The 12714-nt window shown below is 40.0% G+C and overlaps 1 protein-coding gene across 11 annotated transcripts in view; it reads right to left on the bottom strand.

Annotated features, from left to right (window-relative positions):
- FBRSL1 (fibrosin like 1) overlaps nt 1-12714 on the bottom strand; it is a 756178-nt gene that overhangs the window by 127734 nt on the left and 615730 nt on the right. For all 11 annotated transcript variants that reach the window (XM_030582655.1, XM_030582651.1, XM_030582657.1 and 8 more), the window contains one exon: nt 3801-3854. In XM_030582655.1, coding sequence (XP_030438515.1) covers nt 3801-3854 — 54 coding nt within the window. The remainder of the gene's footprint in view (nt 1-3800; nt 3855-12714) is intronic.

Genomic DNA, 12714 nt, shown 5'->3' with positions numbered 1-12714 from the left:
GATGGGCTGGCAATGCTGTAGTTGCACTGGCACTCGACAAATGACAAACAATGACCAGATTAGCTGCCCTCCATCCTCACTCTCAACATTTGCTCCAGAATTATTTGTACTGGTGACAAACAGAGGTGAGATGACAAAATCCACAATAATACTAACTTAGGAGGAGCCGCACATATCAGTGAGGATGGAGCAGTAATACCAAGAAAGCTAGCAAGTCAAACATCAGCAGAAAAATAAAGCTTAAATAGCTGGAAGAAAATAATCCAAAGCCATGATATTCCATGTGAAGAAAAACTCAGAAAAGTGAGATGTATTAGGTTGTGGAATAATTTCCTACGTGAAGCAGAGAGTGTTTCCTTGGGATGATTAGAACTGGGCTGGAGAAGGTACTACATGATATGCTATAGCAGACAACCCTGCATTAGTAGGGGAAAAAACTAAATGGCCCTTGAGGTATTTTAAATTAATAACTTCTATGACTGAAAGGAGATGTTGCAGCAGCTGGTATAAAAGATTCAGACCCCACTCCACACACTTGTCAATGTCACCTCATTATACATTGCTCCAAATATGAGGTCGGTCTTCTTTCTATACTGCTCCTATTACTGAGGCACTAAGTCATATTCCTCCCTCTCCCCAGGTTTTAGAACCAAATTGTTTATTTTCTCTATTTTTTAGGGCTTGCTGTCACGGGTGAGACAGTGATGGAAAGGATGAAATGCTGCCAGAGCAAGTGCTAGCACCACTGTGAAGACAATGTAGACCCAGCCTTTGGATATCACAGGGATACCGTTCTGCCAGTGCTCTGTAAGCAGTGTATATAGAACTACATCTTTGTTAGGATACGGACAGCCAGCATGTGCATATGGTTTATTTCAGCACTAAACGAGAGTCCCATGCTACCCAGGAAATACACCTCCCAAACGGTGAGGCACAATTACAAAAAGCAGCAATATCTATGGCATCTTTGAGACAAGAAAGGAAATAGTTTAGGGTTCAGGGATTGTTAAGAATAATGGATTTAATATCGGCCAAGACCAAGCCTGGAATCCAGAGGCAACTGTTTCCCTCACAGTTTCTCCTGACTGACTGCTAGGCATTTTACTAAAGATTTCTCTTGTGCAACTGCCTGACTAAAATACAGCACACCCTTACCATAAAGCCCTTTGTTACAACATCTCTGCTATAAAGCTGCAAAACCTTGGCTCCCAAGTACATTAAATCCTTATAAACATGCCTTCATTTCAACCGTGCAATATTTCAGCACACAAAGCGTTTCTTCTGAAAAATAGCACTTTAATGAGGAGAGGGGTAAAATGTATAAACTAAACCTCATTATAACCTAATTTCTGGGAGATAAGCAAGCTGTTACAAAATGAAGCCATGGCAATCGCATTTCATATGTCTTGACGGTTTAACTCTCTTAAAGAGCCCTGGCCACACTGATGACAAGTTTAAAAAAAAAAAAAAATGTATTGGGCCACAACCTGAATTTCGGCTCTGCTGTCAGCAACATATTATATGTTTTGTATACTGTCAGAAACTGTGATGTTAAACACTGCTGCAGCTTAACAAATGACCTGTCCACTGGAAGTTAGGAGGCTGATTACAAGTTATTATAGACACACATATCCTTAAGCCTTTCCCACATGCGGCTTTAACTATGCTGGTACAGTTAAAGTGGCAACTCCCCTCTCCCCTCAGTATATACACAGTTATATTAGTATAAAACATCAGTGACTTAAAATAAATTTTGTCACGTATAAACTGCCCTTATACCAGTATAACTGTGTCTATGCTAGGGCTTTTACTGGCATAACTATATTGGCTAAAACTAACCCCCTCAAATCACACACTTTGTTGACAACAGTTATACCAGTAACATTTTTAAAGTTTTAGGCCTTAGATTGTGAGCTTCTCCAGCCAGAGACTGTCTCTTCTAGCACTGGTTTGAGCATTGGACTGCTAAACCCAAGGCTGTGAGTTCAACCCTTGAGGGGACCATTTAGGGAACAGGGGTAAAAATCTGTCTGGGGATTGGTCCTGCTTTGAGCAGGGGGTTGGACTAGATGACCCCCTGAGGTCCCTTCTAACCTTGATATTCTGTGACTCTATGTCTGGATAGTGCCTAGCACATGGATTCTCAATGTGAGGCTCATAAACAGGTGTTAAGGAATATGACCATTCTGCTCTTTTCATATTGCAAAGTGGAAGAGGATGGAGGAGAGAGTGCCAGCGTGAGAAAAGTTGAACATACTGTGAGTGCTACCACAGACAAATACATAAGAATAAATATCTAGGCATTTTAATGTTAGACAGCTGTGCTAATTATATACACACCCCTCCATCCTGATAATCAACAAGAATGGTGAAAAGACAGAAAAAAAGTTGACGACCTTTTAAAAATAAGTTTCATAATAGGACAAAAATCTTCTTTCAGAGAATGAGCTATTTGCCTACCACAAAGAACACCCTGAACTAGAATGGTTTAGAGGACTCCAACCTTTTTGCAGTCTTAATTTAATCAAGAAACCATCATTGATTATAATTCTTCTAGCCCAGCCTGCTGGCTCTCACGGCTGAAAAGAAAGCTTAGCGATGATTAGGTATTTACTACAATCGATGAAGAAAATAGTGAAAGATTAGTGTAAAGGTAACTGGAGAGGAGAATGGCTTACAAAAAAAAAAGAAAACAGCTAGGAAAGGCACTTCATTCCGTCTTTGATTTGCGAAGTCAATATATCATCAGAAGATGGGAACGTAGCAATAGTTGAGGCACAGTCAGAAAATTAAACCATCCAAACAATGAAATCCACGAGGTTCTTTTCTTCCTGGATGTTCTGTTTTGGACAATAATGTAGGAGGATCAGAATTTCAGCAAAGGATAGTCTTGGTTCTTAGTTGCTATCACATGATCTCGGTCAACAGCAGGGTGAAACCCTGCCACTGTTACTATAACCAGGTTAAAATAATTATTTTCCCTTATCTCCTTGCTACAGCTCATAATAAATGAAATTCTGGACTGAAGGGGGCATATTTTTCCTGACTGATCATTAATACAGGTTTCAGCACTAAATACACAGCTCTCTCTACAGTAATAGACAAGTTTTTGCAATTGCAGCTTTTAGAAAAGAAAGACCTCCTAGGGGGACATAAGACCCCCAATACTCTGTTGAGCTACAGAATTAAAAGCAATAACCTGGCTTTGAATCCAGTCCCCATATACTTTCCCATCTTCAAATTTTACTGACAAGATTATCTCTACAAAGCCTACAGTGAAGGAACAAGAGATTTTTTCCCCCTTAAGTCACACAAGACTTATCCAGCTCATAATGACATTGCCACAGGAAAAGACTGTGGGTTGGACAAGTTTGAATCAGTCTGTCAGTGAAACTGACAAAAAAAAATCACAGAAAGCCTAGTGTTAAAGTACATTAGCATGTGTCTTCCATTAACTCAATGTTTCTGTTTACTTTCATAAATTTTTCCCCTTAACCATACAATTAAATTGGTAAAAACTATTATTGGGTGCAGACGCCACTTCATTTTACAGCGTTCCATTTTCGTTTGTTAATGATGGAGAATTTGGGGTTTTGGAAGGCTGACCTGGAGCACGTGACATGCCTGTAACAAGGCCCTGAGCTAACAAGTTAGCCTTTAGCTGCTATGGAACTGTCAACAGAGCACTGGCTTGGAGACAGAGAGGAAGAGCAAAAGACAGAAAAAAAGACCAATTCAGCAGAGAGAAACCAAGCTAAATCAGTCCCAAGTGCCCATGTTGGAGAGACTTGATCTCATACCTTGCTTGTTATCAAGCCACTCCTGATACGAGGCAGCTCCAGTTCCGTTGAGGTCTACAGACAAAACAAAAAGTTTCGTTCACATCAAACACAAATAGTAGAAACCTTGTTTAAATGGCAACCTTCCTGGAACAGTCTATTATCTGTGCATGGCCCTAGTGGTTTAAATAGGCAGCGCTGTGTCGCATCAACCCAGGGTGGCGAGTTTCTTTGTCCTTAGGAGTAAGTGCCTGGCACTGTTCCTCCAACCCTGCCCATCTGGTTCCATGCTGGTGAGGGGCTAGGGGATGGAAATAATGAAGGAGAGAAGAGGGATAGGGAAATGCCATACTGGGTATGTTCCCCAACCAAAGGAATGCTGGCATTCAAAATTTGCACCGAGTGTCCCTTTAAGGCCCACAAACATAATAAATCAGTGGTTCTCAAACAGTGGTCTGGAGAACACTTGCTTGTAGTTCATGGAAAGCTGGCTGGTCCCAGGGTGCTGGCTCTCCTTTTGGTTTCTTGCCACTGTGTCACATTAAAGAAACTAAAAATACATTATTGTATTTTTCTAACATTACTTTTCCCAATAAGCAATTGCTGTAGTTGCCAAAGACGTTATTTGATCATTAGTGGGCGGGGAGATGATCCATGAGACACTTACTCTATTAAGAGCTGCCTCACACAATGAAAAAAAAATGGAATCTCTTACTAACTGTAGTAACAACCAATCTTTAAAATAATCATTAGCAAGTATCAGAAGGGTAGCCGAGTTAGTCTGGATCTGTAAAAAGCGACAAGAGTCCTGTGGCACCTTATAGACTAACGAGGTGGGTATTCATCCACAAAAGCTTATGCTCCAATACGTCTGTTAGTCTATAAGATGCCACAGGACTCTATCGCATTATTAGCAAGGTTCTAAAGGTGCTCCCATATCAGCATGAAAAGTGAGAGAACCCCTATATACATGGGGATTCTGACTATATTAAATAACATGGTTTAAACTCCTTTATGGCAGAACCAGGTTCCAACATGGCTTAGACATAGTGTGAACAGATTCAAGTAGAGTTAAAAAACCCAAACAAAACAATGTTCCTATATGTTTTTCTACCTGGACATAAAATTGTTTGGCATTGATGCCAGCAATCTAAACCATATTATAATCCAATTCAGCCACAATATAATCTGAATAGCCCTTAAAAGCAAGATTGTAAAACACATCCCACAATCCTGTGTAAATCAAGGCTTTTTTGGACACCTAGTTACTAAACACAGGTAGAAACAAGGTTGAGTCCAGACATGGTGCACAGCAGGATTCCTCACAGTGTGAATGTTCCATGTTTAAACCTTGCTCATGAGCAGGACTGTAACATGATTATCAGGCAGTAGCTGGGATTTAACTCAGCACTGCTGTGCAAATGGGGCCATCTAAGCATGTCAATTGTCTCAACCTGGTTACACTTAATGTGGCTCTAGTCGCATGGCTGACAGGACCTCCACTAGCATAGTTTTAACTGTAGTTATTAAATGGCTGCATACATAGGATTTGACGTTAACACCCCATTCATCCCTACTATTTCAGTCTTGTTGTCAGTAGATACACAAGACAGCAGTGGGCAAATCTGTTTATGAAGGCATCCTTCATTGTGCAGAAGGGATAGGAAGGCTGCTCTCCTAGACAATGATTCCCAAACATCAATTACATTTCTGCCCCTACAAAATTTGAACAGCTCCTTAAAATCATAACACTCTGCTATTCCTTGCGTGTATTGCAAATGCAATTCCACAAAAGCTTCGCAAACAGCTGGCAATGGCTCCTGGCACACACACAGAGATTCAGACTGGATTTATAAGGTTTCACATTCAGCAATACTATTTAATGAACAAAAAGGAAAAATTTAAAGTTGCCCCAGTGTTTATGTTGTGTAAATCTGAGATAATAGATCTTCTCCCTAATCCTAATGAGGTCTTCCCATTAAAATCTTTATTAGTTTCTAGCTCAGCATATTGCCAAAAGGCTTGTCAGAGTTTTCCTATCGCTCAGTACCAAGATCTGCTTTAACTTTTACAAATAGCTCTGAGATATTTCCCAGCTTATCAGCATTGCCAAGCAGGCTGTCTTATCATTACTATTGCAGATAAAATAAATGAGCTCGGGATGATATGAATAATGGCATTTTCTGTAGTCTCGTTTCCCATTACATTTTCAACAGATTGTAGATCTAAACTTAAGCACACAAAAAAGCAGAGGGAGAAGATTTATTTTAAAATTTACCTTTGTTGCCTTAGTATCTAGCATGTATTTTTAAGCTTACACGAAAAGAGCAGGCAATTAATTTTGAAAGGGGCTAGAAAAGCCTCAATTCTCCTTCTCTGAAAATCCTCAAATGCACAATTACTTCTGGGACATTTCTTCAGCTGCATTTGGTGGATAGCGACAAGGACAGACAACATTGCACACTACCTAATGAAGCCATCTTCATTAGTATCTTCCTTTCTCTAGCTGCTACGTGTATCAATCGGACTGGGAATTGAAATCACGAAAGGCAACGGAATTGTATCTGAATAAAAAGACTGGGCAACGGAGGTCTCCAAAGCCTTCCTGTGTCTGATAAAACTGTGTACATGTGGCACATTAATAGTACAGGGAGAGTTTAACACAGCAAAAACTAGGGCAATAAAGAGATCAGAAAGCTGAAAGACCAATACATCTCTCAGTTTTCATGCCAACAAGCAGGGAGGTCATATTCTGATAACCACTTTTCATCTGGAAATCACTACAGGGTTAAATGCTTTCCTGTTCCCCAAATTCCTAGCCATGTCACAGCATCAAGGTTATCTATTATTGGCAGTGACAGGTGAAAATTAATCTCCTAATTATTTCCTGCTGCATAATCTGCACTGAAGAAGTAACACAAAGGGATTACAGTGCACCATCTATGGAAGGCTTTTCTAGGGAACCAATCATATAGTGGGATAGGAGGCAGGTGTTAAAGAAGTATTTGTGAAGGATTTCCAACTATTCTGCAGACAAACTACATTACAGCTTTATAACCTAGAGCTTTGGAGTGAGAATCTACTTGCAGGTGACTTAATGGCACAGTCTTTATTCTGTTGTTGATTACTTAAGGAAGAATAATGATTTGTGCATAATGTGTCTTCTGGGCAGGAGAGCGTTGTGTATCAAATGCTGGAAAACTATAACAAGTCACTGCAGGAGTGTAGTCCAAGTAAGAGATTTAATTTTCCCCACAGAAGCACTATGAAATTACTAGCCTATGGCCGCAAATAACCATCCTTCTCTCCCACACCATTTAATACAAGATAAAAATTCTTGTAGCTACTTGGGACTACAATCTAAGTCAATGATGAGATGAGGCTGGTAGAGGTTAGCCAGCCACATTTTCAATAATATATAAATGATCCTTTGTAACAAGCTTTCCACAAAAACACAAACTAAACTGTGTGCTTTTAAAAGTGAACATTAAAAAAAAACAAACCACCCTCCACTTTGAAATCAAAGATTTTCCTGTCTAGCTTGTAATGTAAACATCTCAGTTGTCTTGAAATGATGGAGTTACAGTAAACTCCATCACTTCAACTCACTTTGCATGTGCACAAAAGCAGGTTTTATTTTTAAAAGACCAAATGTTGTATTAAGTGTTAGCCTTTTCAAAGCAGCCTTAAAAGCAGAACAGAGTGGGTTTTTAAAACTTAATTTCTATTGCAATTTACGCCCTAATAAAAATACTCATATTTAAATAAGGAAACAAACAGCACATTTTTACAACCATCAAAAAACACTATAATGTCATCTTTTGACTTCTCCACGTTGGTGACACATGACTGTGGTTCTGATTACCATCCCTAAGCATTGTCGTCTTGTCAAGTTCCTTCTCCAGCTGATAATATTAAGATTTCGAGCCTCTCTGACGGTGGTGGTATACTTCTTGACCTTTGGTACAGGCTTCAGAAACTGCAGTAAGTCCTTCGTCTAACCTCTCAATGTTGAAGCCGGCCACTAATTTGCATCTTTTCAGAAAAGCCAAATCCTGTCCCAGCTTTGAAAATAATTTATTGATCCAACAAGCATAACCGCACTGATTTAAGTGATTTAACTGCACTGAATCACCTAACTTAGGACATGATAGGTAGATCTGAACAGATTGTTGACACTTTAAAGAAACACAAAATAAAACTATCATAGTATAGTAAAGTTGTCAGTTCCTTGAAACTGGGAGCCATGCCTGAATGAAATATTGTACTGTACTTTAATAACCACAAGGTGGCATACAAAATAAGAAAAAACACTGTCAAAAAAGAGTTGTAAGGAGGGTCTGGACTTCAAATAAGGCAACTGCAACTTTATTTCTAGTAAAAATTGTTTAACTACACAAATGACATAATTACCAAAATCACCACTGGGGGTCACTATACTGCCTTCACTGCTTAGAATTAGCAAGGTAACATTAGTGGTTGTTTTTGAAATAAAAATAACACTTTAATGTGTTTTTATCTGCAGGAAAAATACCTAATAATTTTTTTTAAACAAGCTATTTAAAAACCTATTGGAATTGCCAGTATAAGTAGAGATGTTAAATTAGCACTCAAATGAAAGGACTTCCCCATTAGCTATAGAGTTCTTCTGATTCTTCATTCTGTTCATCTGCAGATTTAAAAAACTTTAAAACCACATGTAATAGCATATATAACATTGCGATAGTCTAGATTTTCAGGTTCCAAGAGTTAAAAGCTCTATTTAGAATCTGAATATAAACATCTTGAACTGGTGAGAATGGGGAAGGGTAGAAATGAATAATTTCCTTATTAAAACAATTGGCAGTGAAACTTTAAAAATATTCAATTATTTCAACAATTATTTTATTACATAGGTGAAATTCAGGTCTTTGGAGGTCCTGAGTACTAGGACTCTGAAAACACACATCCAGCTAACTAGGCATATTAAATCAAACAAGATTATGCATACATATTTTTGATTTAAAGATGTATTAAAATTTTGTTCCTATATGGATAAAACCATTTGAGTTTACATCACTAAAGTTAGAGATTATCTTTTCATTCAGATCGATCTACCACAGATAAACAGAAATAACTTAATGAGGGCTGTGATAGAAGTAGAACCTTTTAATGTTTAACCTTTGGCACTAAATATGTCACCCAAAATTAATGACTGCCATTTCATATTTTTTGAAAGTTTTAATTTCTTAGTAAGTTACCAAACCTTTGTAAATGTAATTACTAAAAAGAGAGATACCCCCCAAAAATCACAAATATGCCAATTTTACTATCTCTGCCAATTTTTTACAGTATTGTGTCTTGTTTACAGAAGACTGAAGTATAAATTATTATGCATGGGCATTTAAGGAATATGCACTTCATTATGTGATGTACAAATTCTCCCAAGGGACACTATGTAATGCAATTTCTCCTTCCTCTCCCTAAGGATTATATTTCTCATTACATCTCCTGGTAATTGATCAGCCTAGGAAACAATTACTGGTAAATCCATACGTTTCCTTACCTGGTTCACTGTTCCCATCCCATACTCAGCATCATAAAAGATCGCAAGAAACAATAAATAATTTTTCCATTTGTGATACCAACGTGTTTTCCCTATTTTACCACTAATATCTGTTGATCAATGCTATTTGGTGACAGAGAACACATTTTGGTAAATAGCATGTCAAACTGACTTCAAGTCATTTTGTAATTTCACACAGTCATTGAAGTTAACCAGGATGTGTATTCTATTCTGATTATACAAATAAGTTAACTTTGAAAGAATCTTCTGTGATTACTTAAAATCTGTGTGAGAGAGTGTGACCCATTTCTGCCTCATATCCAGATTGGAGTCTTTGGTTATTATGGGTCATTCAATGCAAGGATGCTGAAAAGCAAGCCTAATTAAGGTATAAAATGAAGTATACATCAATGCTTTCACAATGTATTATACAGCAAAGATTAGTTCACTAAGGAATTAATTCCTCCAAGTGTAATTTTTGTCAACATATATTCCACTAAATCTCCTGCAGTTCTTTAGGTTAGGAAATAATCTAATATTTCCATTCTTTACCAAAGTTCAGTACTACACCTCATATTCAACCTATGTACACATCAAGGTCAGCAAATACCAATTCATATTAAATACACATAGAAGCAACAGACTTCTAAAGTATACACTGACACCCTTCCTACATTAGGGTACTGGACTTATTTGTCTTGCTGCTATTATGTTGAGCAAACATGTACTACCAGTTTGCGCTAATAGAATAACATGGGAATATATTTTGCTCATTTCATACACTGCTGTTCATTTACAAAAATAGACTCAGTGTCCCTTGCAAAAATAAGTCTTACGATTTCAATCAAGGTAATCCACCTTTAAAATAACATTTTTCAGATATAATGGGGCAGCTGTTTTAGAGAACTGATGTTAATGAAGGAAATTCTTCAAAAGAACATGAAAAAGTATATCATTTAGAGAAGTTAATGCTGTGTGTTGAAATCAAGCTTCCCTTCCTTGCAAGCCTGCATGTGGGGAAAACCGGATTTATACATATACATAAACCACTGAAGTAAACTCTGATCAGGGATGACCAGAGATTTAACTCCTCAGGAATAAGAACAGGAAGGTTCTGTTTCCATGTAATACTCTAACAGTCTTTTCCAGTTGAGCCGGACTGACTTTCAGGGGTGGATAATGAAGCAAATAAATCCAGCAGGTATTGTGGACGGTAGACCAACTCAGCAGTCTTGTGTTAGGCAATCTCCAGGAACCAAAGCAATCACTGGGAACAGTAAGTAACTTAGATATCTAGATGTATTTGTTCTATATGATGAAGTCAAAAGAATCTCTGATACTATAATCTTTCAGGAAATAAGGATATGTATAGGGGTTAGTTATTTATCAGCCTGATGACATACATATACAACTCTTCTGTAAGATTTTGCCATTAGTTCACTGTTTAAAAATGAATTAAAATACCCCCTTTTTTCCAAATTCCTTTTTCAAGACTGGTAATCTTTGATTACCCAGTGACTTCATCCCTAAAAAACTGATAACTTTTAAAGATTCAATCCTGAATTTTTAATTGGATTAAATATTTCTTTCCTATTAAGTAGATGGTGGGGAAAAGTAGACACACTGACAATAACATCCATCCAAGCAGTCAACTCAAACCCTGTGTTTCAATTTTGCCAACACAATTCATTAGGCTTTGCAATGCTGTTGGGGTGTTTGTTCAGCCAAATGACACTATGTTAAAATGGACAGATTCTTAAAGACCATTTTTAACTTCTTATCCTTTGTGACTAAGAAATTTTAACTGCACTGAATGAGTTAATTATCAGATACTTTATGCAGTTAAGAATCCTGCGGTACCTTATAGAATTCACCCACGAAAGCTCATGCTCCAAAATGTCTGTTAGTCTATAAGGTGCCACAGGACTCTTTGCTGCTTTTACAGATCCAGACTAAGGCCATGTCTACATCTAAAATTTTGCAGCGCTGGTTGTTACAGCTGTATTAGTACAGCTGTATAGGGCCAGCGCTGCAGAGTGGCCACACTTACAGCAACCAGCGCTGCAAGTGGTGTTAGATGTGGCCACACTGCAGCGCTGTTGGGCGGCTTCAAGGGGGGTTCCGGGACCGAGAGAGCAAACCGGGAAAGGAAACCAGCTTCGCCGCGGTTTGCTCTCTCGGTCCCGGAGCCAGCCAGCAAACCGCAGGGAAGGAGACCTGCTTGCTCGGGGTTCCGGGACCGAGAGAGCAAACCGGGAACGCCGCGGTTTGCTCTCTCGGTCCCGGAGCCAGCCAGCAAACCGCGGGGAAGGAGACCTGCTTGCTCGGGGTTCCGGGACCGAGAGAGCAAACCGGGAACGCCGCGGTTTGCTCTCTCGGTCCCGGAGCCAGCCAGCAAACCGCGGGGAAGGAGACCTGCTTGCTCGGGGTTCCGGGACCGAGAGAGCAAACCGGGAACGCCGCGGTTTGCTCTCTCGGTCCCGGAGCCAGCCAGCAAACCGCGGGGAAGGAGACCTGCTTGCTCGGGGTTCCGGGACCGAGAGAGCAAACCGGGAACGCCGCGGTTTGCTCTCTCGGTCCCGGAGCCAGCCAGCAAACCGCGGGGAAGGAGACCTGCTTGCTCGGGGTTCCGGGACCGAGAGAGCAAACCGCGGCGAAGCTGGTTTCCTTTCCCGGTTTGCTCTCTCGGTCCCGGAACCCCGAGCAAGCAGGTCTCCTTCCCCGCGGTTTGCTGGCTGGCTCCGGGACCGAGAGAGCAAACCGCGGCGTTCCCGGTTTGCTCTCTCGGTCCCGGAACCCCGAGCAAGCAGGTCTCCTTCCCCGCGGTTTGCTGGCTGGCTCCGGGACCGAGAGAGCAAACCGGGAAAGGAAACCAGCTTGATTACCAGAGGCTTCCTCCTTCCACGGAGGTCAAGAAAAGCGCTGGTGAGTGTCTACATTGCATTACCAGCGCTGGATCACCAGCGCTGGATCCTCTACACCCGAGACAAAACGGGAGTACGGCCAGCGCTGCAAACAGGGAGTTGCAGCGCTGGTGATGCCCTGCAGATGTGGACACTCTCAAAGTTGCAGCACTGTAACTCCCTCACCAGCGCTGCAACTTTCTGATGTAGACAAGCCCTAACACGGCTACTTTATGCAGTTAAAATTTCTAACGGGTTTAACTTTATTTTATTATAATTAATTAACAGGATTCTTGGACAAATATATCTGCTACATAGTATATTGGGACAAGGACAAAACTGCCAAGAAAATACCCAAAAGCGACAAGCTGTGGTACTGAAGCGTTCGTTCTAGGCACGTATGTACAGATTTGGTTTGGGTGGGTGGAATAAATAGGAGGTCATTTTGAGATCATGTTACCACTTTCATTCTTTCCTTACTTGTATA

The sequence above is a fragment of the Gopherus evgoodei genome, chromosome 13, assembly GCF_007399415.2.
Source record: "Gopherus evgoodei ecotype Sinaloan lineage chromosome 13, rGopEvg1_v1.p, whole genome shotgun sequence".
Lineage (NCBI taxonomy): Eukaryota > Metazoa > Chordata > Testudines > Testudinidae > Gopherus > Gopherus evgoodei.
This window is presented reverse-complemented; position numbering and strand designations above follow the sequence as displayed.